The sequence below is a fragment of the Chiloscyllium plagiosum genome, chromosome 30 (assembly GCF_004010195.1).
Source record: "Chiloscyllium plagiosum isolate BGI_BamShark_2017 chromosome 30, ASM401019v2, whole genome shotgun sequence".
NCBI classification, from domain to species: Eukaryota; Metazoa; Chordata; class Chondrichthyes; order Orectolobiformes; family Hemiscylliidae; genus Chiloscyllium; species Chiloscyllium plagiosum.
The window spans coordinates 44859990-44877877 of record NC_057739.1 but is presented as its reverse complement, the minus strand read 5'-3'; the positions used below and the strand labels follow the sequence as shown (position 1 = coordinate 44877877).

The window sequence follows — 17888 nt, the reverse complement described above, 5'->3', positions numbered from 1 at the left end:
GAAAATCTACAAAGGAGAATCGACAAAGCTGACCGGTTTTGAAACATGTTTTTTTCGTAAATTTTAATCAGTTTTTTTTTAAATCAGACCAGTATTGTAGACTGGGAGGTAAAAGATAGGTTTGAGAGAAAAGAGTTATAAATAGTTGTCTAATGTTCTCTTTTGGACTTAAAGAATAAAATTGTTAATTTTACTTTATATAGCGACCTCTGGGATTGTTCCTTGCCTCTCAAAACTTAACAGATTACGGCGCAAGGTGAGCTTCTTAGTGTGTCAGGTTTAAATTAGCAGAGGGGTTTATCATGTGTGGTAACACTTACGATTGACCTTTTTCCAACCAATCAATGGTGTTTACAGGGCACATTACTGAGACTAGCTTTCAATTCCAAATTTTATTAAGTAATCAAATTTAAATGCCATGGGACTTCCCCCATTACTCCTAAAGTATTAGCCTGAGTCTCTGAACTACTAATCTGCAGTGCCATCGCCCCTCCCTGCTAAATATAATACACGAAGAATAAATAAATGTATCCACAATCACAAAGCTGAAGATATGTGATGGCTGCCAGAGAATCTACTCTGCTTACTGCTAGGCAAATTCATACATGTTCCACAATATGCAGAATAAACGCACTCAGAGACATAGCAGCAGTCCTTGATTAATATGGCTTTAGATTGTGTGTTTGCAGCATAACAGCAATTTGACTTAACTACCCATTATTCCAATAACACCAACCCAAAGAAACCCAAACATATAAATAGAAAGCAGGAATCATGTACAGTGCTTCGTCCAGAGGCCCACTGAAGATGTTACCTAGTATGGTGACAAAACGTTTGGAAATGACCCTTCCAGCTCAGTAAGCAAACCTACGTCCAGAACCTCAACCTGAGCTACAAATCTTCTCAAAATTCCTGACTCTCAGCAAACGTGATTATCATTGATTACCAATATGCTGACAGATATATAAGCAACGCTAAAGGTGGTCTTTAATGGATGATTTACATTTATTCCCACCTCTGAGAACACATTATTTCTTTTCGAAGTCTCTATACTTGCTGTTGCAACCCATCCAGCTGTGCCTGGGACTATTCCCATCTGAATGATTTTCTCCACATCATTCATTGTATTTATAATGACAGTCAGTTCTGCTATAACGCATGTTTCTTCAACACAAATTGGCGATAACGCAATTGAAGAATTTATACCATTATTTGTAGTATGTGAACTTTCCTTGCCTGTATTTGGTATAGCGCAATTCCAATCCTATATCGGTTTAAATGTACAGTCGGTTCTGATATAATGCGATAGCTCCATTCTCGTGCAATACCGCGTAATAAGAAAATCGCGCAAAAGTCGCCCCATTTAAACTAATGGGGCCAGAATCATGTTATAGCAAATACAGGTAAGGAAAGTTCATGTTCTAGAAATAATGATCTGAATTCTTCAATCGTGTTATAGCCAATTCATGTTGAAGAAACACGCGTTATAGCAGAACCAACTAATAGTGACAAATCCCTGTTGTAATTGACATGATCCTTACTTGAAATGTCCAATGAAAGGACAGCATTAATCAATGCCATTCTCTCGTAGTGGGAAGGGAGGCAGTATTATTCACTAAGTCGTGAAATGATGGCAATAGCAGGAGGACCCAATCTGTTAAAAAGGTGTCTGATGACATCTGGAACATAACCCAAATATGGGGGAAAAGAGACGATGGCTTGGTGGTATTATTGTGAGACCATTATTCCAGAAACTCGGCTAATATTCTGGGGACTTGGGTTCTAATCCCGTCAAACGCCATCCCTCATTCCCAATTCCTCTGCCTCTACCACATCTGTTCCCAGAAGGACCAATTCCACCTCAAAGTCCCAGATGGTTTCCTTCTTCCAAGATCACAATTTCCCTTACCACGTGGTTGACTATGCCCTCCAGTGCATCTCCTCCACTTCATGCTCCACCACCCTTGAACCCAACCCCTCCCAATGCAACAAGGACAGAACCGCCCCCTCACCTTCCACCCCACCAACCTCCGCATACATCGCATCATCCTCCGACACTTCTGCCACGTTCAAACAGACCCCACTACCAAAGATATATTTCCCTCCCCACCCCTTTCAGCGTTCTGGAGAGACCATTCCCTCCGCAACTCGCTGATCAGGTCCGCGCCCCCCACCAGCCCATCCCCTTCTCCCTCACCCTCATCCACCTATCGCTTTCTCAGCTACCTTCCCCTCCTACCCCACCCCCTCGCCTACAAGCCTCATTCCTGATGAAGGGCTTATGCCCGAAACGTTAATTCTCCTGCTTCTTGGATGCTGCCTGACCTGCTGTGCTTTCCCAGCACCACACTCTCGACTCTGATCTCCAGCAACTGCAGTCCTCACTTTCCCCTCCTTCAAATCCCATCATGGCAGATGGTCGAATTTGAATTTGATAAAAATCTGCAATTAAGAGTCTAATGATGACCATAAATACATTGTTGATTATTGAAAAGCTCATCTGGTTCATTAATGCCCTTAATCAATCTTAATGTCAGCATCAATCAACATCAACCCAGTCAAGGAAACACTGACTACACTATTAGAAGACCCAAAGACACATACACCAACCACCACCAACTTCATCAGCAAGGAAAATATCAAGCTAGTGGACCTATGCCTTATCACACACTTCACTTTCAACAACAAAACCTACAGACAAACCAACAGAACACCCATGGGATCTACGATATCAGGGTTCTTGGCGGAGACAGTAATGCAGAGACTCGAACAAACAGCTTTGCCAACCATCCAACCCAAACACTGGGTCTGCTACGTGGATGACACCTTTGTCATCACAAAACAAACAAATTAGAGGAAACCTTCAAGACCATCAATAACACCCTTACTGGCATAAAATTCACTAAAGAGGAGGAAAACAACAACAAAATGCCATTCCTAGATGTTACAGTGGAGTGAACAGCCAATGGGGAACTTCAAACCAGGGTCTACAGGAGAACAACACATACAGACCAAATATTGAACTACAGAAGCAATCATCCCAACACCCATAAACGAAGCTGCATCAGAACATTATTTCAACGAATCACCACACACTGCAGCACTGAGGGACTATGCAGAGCAGAGGAAAATTACCTATACCGTGTACTCAAAAAGAATGGGTACCCAATGAACACAGTCCACAGATTTCTTAGCAATAAACCCAAACAGACAAAATGCGTCCAGAAACCCTAGTCACTCTCCCCTACATCAAAGACATCTCAGAAATGACTGCCAGACTACTCAGACCCCATGGCATCATGGTAGCTCACAAACCCACCAACACACTAAAACAGCAGCTAATGAACTTGAAAGACCCAATACAGACAACAGGCAAAACTAATGTCATTTACAGAATACCATGCAAGAACTGTAACAAACACTACATTGGACAAACAGGCAGAAAACTAGCCACCAGGATATATGAACATCAACTAGCCACAAAACGACATGACCCTCTCTCACTAGTATCCTTACATACAGATGAGGAAGGTCACCACTTCAACTGGGACAACACATCCATCCTAGGACGAGCCAAACAGAGACATGCACGAGAAATCCTAGAAGCATGGCATTCCAACCGGAACTCTATCAACTAACACATCAACTTGGATCCCATTTACCCACCCCCCAAGAAAAAGAACAGCAATGACATCACCATAGTAAATGACATGACCAACATAAATAGAAAGCAGGAAACACCAGCAGTGCTTCGTCCAGAGGCTCACTGAAGATTTTACCAAGTATGGTGACAAGAATGTCTGAAAACAAACCTTCCAGCTCAGCGAGCAAACCTACACCCAGAACTTCAACCTGAGCTACAAATCTTCTCAAAGCTTGCTAACATGATTGACTCTTAATGGCAATTATGGATTGGCAATAAATGCTAGCCTCGCCCAAGTCCCACAAGTATATTAAAAAAATTACATGGGTTTCTATGGAAACACATCTTTCCAACAATACAGTTTTGCTTAACATAGTTATTTCCAAGAACATAATGGCCACATTATTCAAGGATTACCTGCACTTTGTCTTATGTTTCATAAAAAGTAAACAAAGCTCTTTTGACATATCTAAATGGCTTAAAGGATATTGAAAATCTGACACTCGTACCTTCTGTTAACTTTGGTCAGCACACATTCGCATGACTATAGTAAATACTGCATCCCTCCATATAAATTTGTCTCAACATAAAACACAGTGTCTGGCCGCTGGAGACACTGCAACGTCCCCACTAGCTCAGGTGGGGTAGGGTGAGGGGTTAAAACAAGTGAAAGAGGGAGTTAATTACAGCGTGACAAATTAACTTGGACAGCTTCATTGTAAATGTAACCATTGTAATTTATAATAAAGATGGAATTAAAAATAAGAATGCCTTGCTTCAAAACAGTGACTGAATGGTCTCTGTACACCCTGAATCAATATCATCGCCCATCCTCAAACTTCATTTCACCAGGAAAACTATCACAACAGAAAGAGAGCACAGAGAGACATATGTGGGGCACATAACGAAAGGGAAGTGTGGGTAAGAGCCTCGGAAAATGAGACAAAGTAATTAAAGCTCATTAGTCCAGAGCACCTTCAGTATCCCCGAGCTCTGACACAGCCATAGAATCCTTTCAGTGTGGAAACAGGCCATTTGGCCCAACAAGTCCACACCGACCCTCTGAAGAGCATAACACCCAGATCCATCCCTGTCACCCTCCATTTTCCTCATGGCTAACACACCTAACCTATACATCCCTAAACAGTATGGGTAATTTAGCGTGTCCAATCCACCCAACTTGCACAGCTTTGGAATTCAAGTTCTCTGGAGCTCTCTCAGTGGTCAGGGTGACCAGAGATAGATTAATTAATTTATTTGCAACACATGTAGCTGATGAATCATCTTTCCTACAATCATTGCAGTGCAGTACCGTAGATCAATGTCACTTACCGTCTCCTTAAAACTATCTGAGAGCCAGCGGTTCCGTAAAACAGCAACCACAGATGAAGGAGGATTTTCCAAGTCTTCAAAGGCATCCATCAGAATGAAATCCAATACAATATCAAAAAAGCTCATGCTCACAACCTGTAGACACAAGTTTTCTCCCATGAGTGAAAGAAATGGCGTTTATACAGCACTTCACATAACCTCATGACGTCACAAACTACTTTACGTACAATTCTGTTGTAGGAAACAAAAGTGTGTGAAAGCAAGGTACAAAAACAGCAACAAGACGATGGCCAGATAATCTGTTATAATAATTCAATAAGAGATAGAGAAAGACCATTCAGCCAACTAGTCTATGCTCCACATGAGTCTTCTCCCATAAGTCTTCATTTCACGCTATCCCAGCATCGTCTGATCCCTTTCTCCTTTGTGCTTATCCAGCTTCCCTGTAAATGTGTTTACCGTATTCACCTCAATCACTCCTTGTCATACTCTCTGGGAAAAGAAGTTTCTGCTAAATTCCCTACTGAAATTAGCAGCAAATACACTTATATTGATGGCCCCTAGCTCTGGTCTTCCCAGGAAGTGGTAACATCTCCATCACAAAGTAGAGATGGGAAACATAGGAAAACAGAAAATAGGGTCAGAAGTAGGCCACTCAAGCCCAAACCCACTCTGCCATGCAACAAGATCATGGTTGATCCTCTATCTCATTCACTTGCAATCTCCCCCCCGAGCTTCCAGATATCTCCCTCTTTCCTAAAGATATTTCAGGGATTTGATCTCCACAGCGATCTGCAGCAGAGAATTCCACAGGTTCAATGCCCTGAATGAAGAAATGTATTTACATTTCAATTCAAATGGCCTACCCTCACATGCCCCAAGACCATGACCCCTTGTTCGAGCCCCTCTATAATGGGGGCCCATAATTTACAAAGATCACAGTGTGAAAATTAGGACCACACAGATGGACCCATACAACTTCAGATTTATAAAGACATGATTTGGGAATGCAAGGAATTCAGGTTGATCAGATCTCATTAATACTTGCACTTCAGAATAAATATTTCATTGTTTCCACAGCAAGACATGCAAATGTTACACTCTAAACTTCACCGCAGCACAGGCTGCCCCTCATTGGCGTACACCTGAGTGAATGAACAATAAGGTTCTGTAATACGATCAGCTCTAGTCATTTAAAATAACCACATCAGCAAAACATTGAATGGAAGTTCACTTCTGGCCCTAATCAGACAGCGACTAAAGTGATTTCGGGACCTACCCCGCGCCCCTCCAGCTCTCTCTTGGTCGTCGCCCAGGTTTCTTCCCTTGCTGCATACTGCAGCATTTCGTGGTAGGTCTCATGGAATCTATTTACATTCTGCAATAGGAAAAGAGAGTCAAGGGAAGGAAGGTGAGATTGCTCTTTTCATTACATTATAATGATGGGAATATCAGATTTAGTTCCTGCCCAGGTGTACCTCCTTCCTCAAACATTTTAACTGTCACCAGCACCACCTATTGCAGCACAGCTGAGAAATCAGCCAGTCAGCACCTCACACTGCAAGGTTGGTCATAAGGCTAATAACTGCTCTTACAACAGGACAGATTCAAGCTATGAGAAAAAGGAACTGAGACTGCTGGCCAGTGATCTGAGCGTGTGGAATTCAGATGTTAGGTCCATTATCCAAGTATGTTACATTGTAAAATAAAAAAACCCCAAAGAACTGCAGATGCTGGAAATCGGAAGCAAAAGTAGCAACTGCCGGAAAATCTCAGCAGATCTGACAGCAACCATGGAGAGAAATCAGCGTTAACATTTCAGGTCCAGTGACTCTTCCTCAGAACCTGAAGTTGGATTCGCTGTGATTGTTGTCCTTCGATGAGAAGATGCTGAGGGTAGATTTGATTGAAATGCACAAAACTGAGAGGGACCCGGGTAGACTGGATGATTCCATTCTGAGGAAGGGTGATTGGACCAAAAACCTTAAGCCCGATTTCTCTCCACAGATGCTGCCAGACCTGCTGAGATTTTTCAGCATTTCTATCCTTGTTTCATACTACTCTGTAATCCAGGGTGTTAAAACGCCCATCATTGCCAGATACCTGGTCCTCGGATGCTGCCTAACCTGCTGTGCTTTACCAGCATCACTCTAGACTCGGGTTTCCAGCATCTGCAGTCCTTGTTTTTACCTAAATAAAGATACCATTCAGTTCAACTGTGCCCTCATCTACTGACCTCCAATTATTTTAAAGATGAATTGCAAAACACTTAAATGAAACAACAGATATAAATTGTTACTCTTTTTAATTCCACGCAGAAAAGAGGCCACTTGGCCCATCATTTGCTGGCCAAAAAATAAGCTATCCAGCTTAATCTCACTTTCCTCGTCCATGTCTCTACAGGCTATGGTCACCAAACATCTCTCTCTCATTGCAGACAAGCCTTATGGTAGGACGATGATGTTTTTACCTTTTTTTAAATACTTTAAAAAGGTAAAGGGTTTCCTATCTTACCCCTTTTCAGGAAGTGAACTCCAGACACCACCATCCCCTGAATTAAAATTTTTCTTCTTCTTTCTAACCTTTAAACCTATGCCCCCTATTCACCGACTCTGTTAGGATAAAAAGGCCCTTCCCATCCAGTCTATCCAGACCTCTCCCAATTTTGTACATCTCAATCAAATCTGCCCTCATCTTCTCATCCAAGGAGAACAATCACAGTGAATCCAATCTTTGCTCATGGCTGCACTTTTCCCATCCAGGTTACATTGTTGTTAATCCCCCTCTGGACCCTCTACAGTGCAAACACATCGACAGCACATACTGCAACAAGAAACAAGTTCCAGCATAACAGGATTTACAAAAAACTTAAAAGGTCGCACACAGCTTTACCAGACAGCCAGGACTGCCTTGGAATCCCAAAATCTCATCACATTAAATCACAAAGTTCCAAATTACAGAATATCTGTAGGGTTGGGCCTGTTGTTTTACCTTTCCTGCAGTGGACATCAGTCCAGTAATCATCTGCTTCCCAATTTCACTGAAATATAGCCGGTTTGCTTCATCCTGCAGCACTACCTGTGCCAAAAAACAGTTTCATTAGAAATGGAAGCAACTCACAGACCCTGCCCCCATAGTGCATGTGAGAACTCCCAAACTGCTAATGTCATCTAATATAGCAGAAGCAGAAAATCCTGGAAATATTCAGCATGCTAGGAGCATGCACACAAAGAGAAACCAAAGTAATTTTTCATGTCTGTGAGAAAAATGTGGCCTGCTGATGGTTTCAGTACTTTGTTTTAATTTTAGATTTCCAGCAATCACGTTGTATCATCTAATACACCAGGTGCAGAGTAGCTACAGACCAGGGTTGAAGCTTACAATAGAAAATCAGACTTAAAAAGTGCTTTACAAATTCACCTTTCCTCAGTCTTCAACTTGTTAGGGATGAAATATACTTTTTAAACAGAAGGTACCTTCCTCGCAGATCACCCTCACCTCCTTTCCTATAACATAGGCATGTTACGCTCTTAAAATTCCTTCCCTCTTCAGTTAAAGCCACAGATTTCTGATGGGGTTTAGCTTCACCACACAGCCCTCAATTAATCATGTGCAAATCTTTTTTTGAATGGCACAAATCCCCTTTAGAGAAAATCACAGCCAGACCAAACCCTTGTCTCTCCACTTCACTTGAAAACTGCAGACATCCAAATGAATAGCATCTAAGAGCAGGAAAAGGTGCATCATTATTCTAGCACTTCGGAGCTAAGACTACAAAGTAATGTATTGGACAAGGGGGCAACCTTTCGTCTAGTGAGCCAAGTCTTCCAAATCTCTCAGCAGGCCACTAATTCTTGAACTAACAGACTTGTGTCCCTTTTCCCAGCTATGTTTTTTTAAACCATGCCATGGTTCTCTGTCCCACTATGACTGCGAATGATCAACAGTACTTCACTAACCCACAAAAAAAAAAGTAGCCTAATTGCCTGTTTACTTTTGACTAACCAAACTTTAAACCTTGCCCCTAATTGCTGTATTCTTCAAAAGGAATAAACTTTAAACATATTGTAAACATGCTTTAAAATACTTGATTCAAATTATTCCGAATTCCTTCACTGGTCCCAACCAGAATTAGAATTGATTCCAGTGTCTGAAATACTGACCTCACATCTCTCAGAGTGATACCACCTTCCTAATGTATTTGTTTACTGTCCCTTCCTTCAACCAGCTGTATACATTACAAGCCAGCCAGCATCGTTCTTGTAGGCCTTTGCCAGTCTTCATCTAACCCAACTGTTAACAGGCAAGACATCAACGAGGAAGAACTCACTGTAACTCACACCCTTGCCGTTGGAGCCTCTTCATACTACATCATGTGAATCTTCAATGCGAGGCAGTCTTTTTTTATTTCTTCCCCCCACCCCAACCCCCATAATTCCTTCAGGGTTTTAACCAAACATTTCTGGTCTGGAACTTATAAATTAAATTCCTTAGTGAGGTAACCTTTTTCTTAACAATCTTAAACTATGTCCCTTTCTCAAGAGCATCTGTTTCACACATTCAGCTTCAGCGAAGACTCCTGCAAAATTGTCCCAAGTTGAAACGAAAGACTTTCTCAAGCTATGGGCGTTTCTCATAAGTCCCAAAAAAAAAAAACACAATTCCAGAATCCTCTATCTGAAAGAATTATGCACTACACTATTTATTTTGTTCCGGAATTTGACCTCATCCCTCAATAGCCAGAATGTCTTTCCTCAAATTTGGAGACCAAAACTGCGAACAATATTCCAGGTGCGGTCTCACCAGGGCCCTGTATAGCTGCTGAAGGTCCTCTTTGCTTCTACACTCCATTCCTCTTGTTATGAAGGCCAGCATGCTATTAGCTTTCTTCACTACAACATTTGCTTCCGTCCCACAATGAGCAGCCTCATCAAGCTTACCTCAAATGCCTGACGCACACAGTGTAGCTTCGCCAAAAAATCCTCATCGCTGTAGCATTCCAGGAGCTCCGTTCTGCAACACACAAAACAGTTGTCAGCTCTATCAGGGACTGAAAGCAAGTTAAATCTGACATAGAATGATGGGCAGCACTGCCTCTGCCCTGCGCTCACCGCTGGGACAACCCAGAGAGTCTGACTTCAGCAAATAACAGCTGCTATTTATACAGCGTGCTTAACACAATAAAATGACCGAGAATGCTTCAGAGCAGTACAAATCAGACAGAATTTATTTTTTTTAACACCGAACAACGCAAGGTGAAGAAAGTTTTAAGGAGAGTCTTTAGAGGAAGACAGAAAGCTGGAGAGATTTAGGAAAGGAATTGTACACCTTTGGTGCTAAAGGAGTAGTCACCAAAGGTGTGACAAAGGGAATCGGGGATGCAATAGAGGCTGGAATTGAAACAAAGCAAGATTTTCCAAGACTGCAGAGGAGGGTTAAAGTGATAGGGCTTTGGTGCTAAAGGAGTAGTCACCAAAGGTGTGACAAAGGGAATCGGGGATGCAATAGAGGCTGGAATTGAAACAAAGCAAGATTTTTCCAAGACTGCAGAGGAGGGTTAAAGTGATAGGGACAGGTGAGGCTTCAAAAGATACGAGAACAGGGCTGAAAATGTGATAACTATCCAGCAAGAACTGCTGGGAAAAATGCATGGGCAAAGACAGGATAGAGTAGATTTTACACCTGCCCTTCCAACAATCCACAATCTAACCCCGCACTGTAACAGGGCACCAGAAAGCTGTCCACATCACCCCTGGAGATATACTGCTGCAGGAATACCCCCTAACAGAGCAGGAAATTGGCTGGGGGTGGGGATTGTGCAGGTAAGCAGCAAGCAGACAAAGGTACAATTTAGCCACACACCTGAATGATCGGCAGGCGACCTGGTCATCTTGAACGATCCTCATGGCTTCTTCATATAAAGCAGACGATCTGGACGACTGAAATCTCTCCTCATCGAATGATAAAGAATCAAATAGCTACAGATATAAAAGTAGTATGGATCATATTTAATTTTTTTTTTGCACAACACACATGATGGCTTAAATGTTGAATTAGGACACAAGTTCCCTGAGTCAACATTCCTCTTCTTCCACATGTCCTTCTATGTCCAGTGCTGATCAGCGGAATCTGAAACATCGTAATTTGAATCTGACCTGGAAGCTTCTGGCAGACCGAAATGCAGAAGGGGAACTGGCCTTTCTCACACTCTGCTTACAGCTGCTGAATCTATTTTAAGCAGTTTAACTTCTCGTTGGAAGGTCCCTATAAACTCCCTCAAAGGCCTCATTAGATAACACTTGCACTCAACTAGATGAGAGGGTGTCAGGTTCAACCTGTGGTCAGAGGGCTAACTGGAGGATGACAGTTACCTCCAGACTTTACCATTATGACTCCCCTGGCCAGCCTCTCACTTTGCACTCACTGCAAAACCACAGACTCTGCTGCCTTGTATCTTAATTCATATCACGCCCCATTCACCAATCATTGCCAGTGATTACTATACTGGTTTAACGTCTAGCAGCACTTTCAAATTCTCACCTTTGTTTTCAAATTTTGCCACAGATCTGTAACCTTCTTTTGTTTTACAACCCTCAAAGACCTCTGCCTCCCTCCAATTCTGGACATGCCAATCTTCATCACTACACCATTGATTGTCCCTTGGACCACCTAGGCCCAGACTCTGGACTTCTCCCTATGGTACCTCAGATGGTACCTTGTGTGGCGCCATTACGCACTTTTCACCGTACTTGAGAACACAGGAGAATAAAATCTAAATCTAAAATAAATTATCCACTGCTCTCTCTTCACCATATCCTCTTTCTCTTCTTCTCTTTTTCCTCAGATGTAACTACCTTACATTCATCTCAGTCATTTGTATAAAAAATGTTTTTTCTCAAATTTCTCATGAGATTTATAAAAACAAATCAATGAAAAGTTCAACATGTACCTAAAGACTTCTGTTGCTATGTAGGCAAGCGTGCAATCGACCTACACACAGCAAGGCAATGCAGGGAGCATCTCAATCACCCCATTTACAGGCACAGAACACCTCTTAATACATCATAGACAACAAAGTACTGCTGTAATGTATACAAACTGGTAAGGCAATTTGCATGGTTCCCCAAACAGCACGGAGATAAACCAACCAGAAAATCAGACTTAAACACAAGGCAGAATTCTACTGCTCTTCTACACACTGTCCACCAGAGGGTGAGCCAAGGCTACCGTTTACATTTTCATCTGTTAGAAAAGAACTGTCAACTCCATTACATAACTTAGGTGTGGAGCAGTCTTTCCCTTTGTAGGACGCTCCAGGACCAAAGGGAAGAGGGGGACCCATTAAAGACAGAGGTGAGGGGAGGATGTTTTCTTTGAGGGTGGTGAATCTATGAAACTTTTTACTGTTGGATTGATTAGTATGCTCAAGGCTGAGACAAGATTTCCTGATTTGGGGACGCCGGTGTTCGACTGGGATGTGCAAAGTTAAAAATCACACAACACCAGGTTATAGTCCAACAGGTTTGTTTGGAAGCACTAGCCTTTGTAGCGCTGCTCCTTCCTCAGGTGTTTGTGGAGAATAACGATTGTACGACACAGAACTTATAGCAAAAAAGTTTACAGTGTGATGTAACTGAAATTATATATTGAAAAAGACCAGGATTGTTTCTTTCATATGTAAATCACAAAACTTTTTTGAAAAGTTACATTCTCAAGTGCACTTTAACAATTCATGTCATGTCGGCACACATACAAAGTTTGTGGGATGAATTTGTACTTGCAGAATTACATTTTACTTTGCTCAAAAACTGCATGAATCCATGTAAGATTCTGTAAATCTGTTTTTTTAGATTAGAATCAGTCTGACCATTGCGGCACAGACAGCCTCACAGGGAGTTAACACCTTCAATACCTTATCTGGGCCAACATGATACCAATTGTTAAAGCGCACTCGAGAATGTAACTTTTAAAAAAGATTTTGAGATTTACATGAGAGAAACAATCCAGGTCTTTTTCAATATATAATTTCAGTTACATCGCACTGTAAACCTTTGCTACAAATTCTAAAACCTGGGTGTTTGAAACAAGATTTCCTAACCGTTAAGGGAATTTAGGTTGAAGGGGATGAGGGAGGAAAGTGCAGTTGTGAATTATCAGATCAGCCATAATCGAATCGAATGACAGACAGACCTTTATGGACCAAATGGCCCACACCTGCTCCTATGTCTGATGTTATCGCATGCACCTAGCACCTTGCAATATGAACAGAAAAGCTAGTGCTGGCTTGTCTTTCCAGTCAATAAAATCTCTTGCTGGTTTGCGGAAATGGTACCATTACAAATTTCTGAACATGGTGTTAGAGGAGAAAAAGATTTTCTGACTGATCCGATCATTGCAGGAGTGTATCAAAGGTTGCAAGTTCACAAAGCCACGATCAAACTGTCAAAGCAGACTGGTTGAATGTTGGTTGATGGGCACGGAATGGCCAGAAATTAAACAGTCAATTACATTCAGTAAACATGATCGAAATAGATGACATAAAAACTGCTGAGATACAGTTTTCCTCAAGCATGCCAAAGTGAAATTACATTGCAAATATTAAATCTGGTGAAATCAGTGAGTTATAGATGGTGACATTATGGAAGGATCCCAAACTCATGCAATGACCTGGTATTGTTTTAAAAGGGACCATCTGGCTGATATTCTGCTATCATCCTGGATTGCACCAGTCAGTCAGCCATCATAGCTCTTAGGGGAGATTCAGAGCCAGTGTAAAGCTCTTGAACATAAATAACAATTTGCTGTAACCAGTGGTCAGGGAAACTAGCTATATTGCCACTATCAGTGTTCAGACACGATACAGTCAACATCCCTGACTTCAGGTTGGATAAGAGTTAACACATTCCTGATCATAAGATAGGCATATATATTGGGGCAATGGGGTAAAAGGGCATTTGACTCAAATGTGATGGTTCACAATTTAAGCAATGCACAAATGTCTGGACAACCTCATGAAAATCAACCATCCGGGGAAGAGATGAGTGCAACTAGGTACCTGTGTATCATCTCACAAAACTAGGCAAACAATTTCAGGAAGATGGAAGGTAAAAAGGACAAGAGGGGGGTGGCCATGCTGGATGCAACGGGTCAAATGGCCTTCAGTGCTACAAAGACTGTACAGATCTGAAGAAGAGATTGATCCAAAAACAGGATGTAGCATACTCAGTATAAATTCAACGCAGCATCTTAAAAACTCAACTTGACAGCAGATACTGAAAGCTCACCTCTGCTGCTGAAAAGAATGAATCTTCAGACGTCACACTGACATCATCATCAAGATAATATCGTCCAGAATCCTCTGCATATGGAAGGGCCAGAGCCCCAACACACTCTGGGCAATAACAAAATAAAGAGGTTTCTTCTGTGCAACAATACTGTGTAAGTCATGTTGAAAATCAGTAATTATCCAATCTATTTCTTCCCAGTTAAAGAACTCACACTTACCAAAATCAGCTAGTACACTATTAGAAGGTACCGTTTCCCCAAACTCTTCCTGTAGCCGGTATGCTCGATTCAGGAGGGCTTCCAGCTTCTGTGAAAACTCCTTGTTTCTTGGTGCCTGTTCAACCATTTACATTTTGTTAATTTCAACTTCAACTCATGTTCCTTTCTACCCTTCTAAATGAACCTTTGTAACAAAGTCTACAGGGAGTCATATTTTGGCACGGAGGCTCCTACAGTCGTTCCCAGTGGGACTTACTAACAACAAAGGCTGAGCAAGTGGCAGGTTCAGCTCACCCAACCTTGTAGGTTTCCCACTGAGTCACAGACCAGAAGTCCCTTTGTGATTTCAACCAAGTTGGTGGTAAGGTATGACAACAGGCTTCAGTGAACTGAGTTAAGAGGATGGAAGGGAGGAACATAGTCAGGGCTCAAAAATCAACTTTTCTCTTTCTTCCCGCTGAATAATCCAGGGCATATCACCGAACAGACTGCATTGAGAGTCTGACATCTATTTCTCATCAACAGAAAGGTTATTGTTAAATCCCCTGGCGAATGAACACTCAACTCACCTCCTTTCATTTTAATTCATTTACAGGATGAAGGCTTCAGTGGCTAAGCCAGCATTTATTGCCCAACCCTAATTGCCCAGAGGGTAGTTAAGAGTCAACTACATTGCTGTGGCTCTGGAGTCACATGGAGGCCAGACCAGGTAAGGATGGTTGTTTCCTCCCCCAAAACAGATGAGTTCTTCCAACAATTGACAATAGATTCATGGTCAGCAGTAGCCTCTTAATTTTACATTTTTGTTGACTGCAAATTCCACCAGCTGGCCTGGCAGGACTTGAATCCAGATCTCCAGACATTCCCAGAGTCTCAGCAATGATACCACTTGTCCATCACCTCCCTCCGTAGTTATTTCTCCAGGACACTATGCCAAACACCCACAAGCCCTAACACAGAAGCATATTAAACTCAGAATGTATACGCCAAGCACTTGTCTAAACCAGAGTAGCCGGTTTGAGGAGTGGCATTAAGAGTCAGCTTTATTTCTGATTTCAGTGCCACACAGAAACACGTATGCTGCAGTTACATGATCACTTAGGCAAAGCAGGCAAAATATTTTGGCTCCTCACCACAAACCAATGAAGCCACCTCACAACCGCTACTCAGACATCTGTACAACCACAGGAAGGTATTACTGTTCTGCAGAGTTAACAGCTCTATGTGGTGTACCTCACAGCCGTCCCCAAGTGCGCCACTCGCTCCCAGGTTCATCAGACAATTCTTTCTTTCTGTTTCCGAACTACTCCTCTTCCGTTTGGTAAGGGCAAGTTCCCACTTTTGCAAAGCTTCTTCAAACAGCTCCATCCCTGATCATTAAAATACAGTTACACCGAATTATACAGAAGGTATGGGTCAGAAAAAGGACCAATCAGCTCAATAGGTACATTCTGGCATTTATGATTATTTCACCGTTCATCACCTCACCTCATCACTTTAGCCATCTATTCCTCTCTTCCTTGCATTTGCCCAACTTTTATTTAAGAGCATCTATATCATTCACCTTATGGATGTGAATTACAATTTCTCACCAATATCAGGGTAGAGAAGTTTTGCCTGAATACACTATTGGGAATTTTAGGGCTCCCAAGTGTTTCATTTGTAAAATAAGGGGTCCTTAATATAGGATACTGATTTATAATCAATCACTATCCTATATTAAAGCCCATTATTTTACAAATGAAACACTCAAACCCTAAAATAAAAGACTAGTATTACCATTGAAAATTAAGGCTTAGTGTTCAACATATCTGCTCCTTAACATTTGTCAGTATAATCAGAGACAATGGTCAGCACAAGAGGGACAATAATTAATTCAACCATTTCACCATCCAGAGAGGAGCACCTACTTCCCAAGCTGATCAAGATCAAATTAAGAGAACAGTTCATCTGATCTGACACTATAACTTGTTCTAAACACAGACTGCTACTTTAAGACTCTTCATTTTTTATTCTCTTTGTAATTAACTGAACTAACTATTAGTTCATGAATCCTTCAGAAAATCAACAATAAAAAAGTCTTAGCAGGGTTACATATGTTTCCAATTCTGAGAACAGCAGTTTAGGAAGTATATCCCCAAGGTTTTTAAAGAGATTGCAGAGGTGATTTCCTAGAATGGTGTCAAGGATGAGGGACATCAGTTTGTGTTAAAACACAAGAGACGTCGGATCTGTCCTTCTTACAATAAATACGAGGGGGATTTTGTAGGGTCTATAGTAAAACAGCAGTGAAAAGGAGACTAAATCAGATAGCTCTTCAATCATATGAATCACAAAAAGCAGGTAATAGGAAGGCAAATGGAATGTCGGTCTCTATTTCCAAAAGAATGGAATATAAAAGTTGGGAAATCTTGCTCAAACTGTACAAGGCATTGGTCAGATCAGAGCTGAAAAACTGTGACATTTTGGTCCCCTTATAAACATTAAAATTCTCATCCACAGCCTCTCCCTTCCTGATTCCATAACCATTTACCCTCAGCCTCTTCGATCTCTGTGATCCTCTAATTCTGGACTCTTGAAAACTCAATATTAATCACTTGTCCGTACAAAATCATAGACTGAGGCACCTGGGCCCTAAGCTCTGGAAACCTTCCCTAATCATTTCTACTTCTTCCTTTGATACACTCCTTAAAATCCACTTCTTCAACCAAATTTTGGCTGTCTGTCACAATATCTTCTTCTGTGGCTAAGCATTTTTGCCTTATATCACTCAGTAAAGTGTCTTGGGACATATTATTACATTAAGAGCACTATGTAAATGCAACTATTAATATTGTGGGGGCACATTATATTCAGTTATAATGAACACAGAATATAGAAAGCCTTCCTACCAATAATGTATAGGTTCTCAGCATTGGAATCCTCTGTGGGTTCATTCTCTTCTTGAACAGCTCCTGCTTCCCAAGTTTCAGTTGGCAGACCTGCTGGACTTGGTGAGTTCGCTGGTCGCACCTTTCAGAGAATTATTTAACAGAAAGAAACAGCTCAGACTGAAAAAAAGAACAGCTTTCAAAGTAGTAACTAACTTCATGGACTCCAAACAGCCAAAGTATTTATAGCCAATTAAACACTTTTTCTTTGAAGTGCAGACATTGGTGTTGTGGTTCTGTTCGCCGAGCTGAGAATTTGTGTTGCAGACGTTTCGGCCCCTGTCTAGGTGACATCCTCAGTGCTTTGGAGCCTCCTGTGAAGCGCTTCTGTGATGTTTCCTCCGGCATTTATAGTGGTTTGTCTCTGCCGCTTCCGGTTGTCAGTTCCAGCTGTCCGTTGCAGTGGTCGGTATATTGGGTCCAAGTCGATGTGCTTATTGATTGAATCTGTGGATGAGTGCCATGCTTCTAGGAATTCC

General features: G+C 41.7%; 1 protein-coding gene across 10 annotated transcripts in view; it reads right to left on the bottom strand.

The window, feature by feature from the left end:
- The window catches only part of miga2 (mitoguardin 2), a 62014-nt gene that overhangs the window by 4854 nt on the left and 39272 nt on the right, over nt 1–17888 (bottom strand). For all 10 annotated transcript variants that reach the window (XM_043720615.1, XM_043720623.1, XM_043720617.1 and 7 more), the window contains 9 exons: nt 17371–17491; nt 15713–15849; nt 14480–14594; nt 14260–14366; nt 10838–10953; nt 9916–9988; nt 7967–8053; nt 6255–6353; nt 4976–5110 (listed from right to left, as the gene is read on the bottom strand). In XM_043720615.1, coding sequence (XP_043576550.1) covers nt 4976–5110; nt 6255–6353; nt 7967–8053; nt 9916–9988; nt 10838–10953; nt 14260–14366; nt 14480–14594; nt 15713–15849; nt 17371–17491 — 990 coding nt within the window. The remainder of the gene's footprint in view (nt 1–4975; nt 5111–6254; nt 6354–7966; nt 8054–9915; nt 9989–10837; nt 10954–14259; nt 14367–14479; nt 14595–15712; nt 15850–17370; nt 17492–17888) is intronic.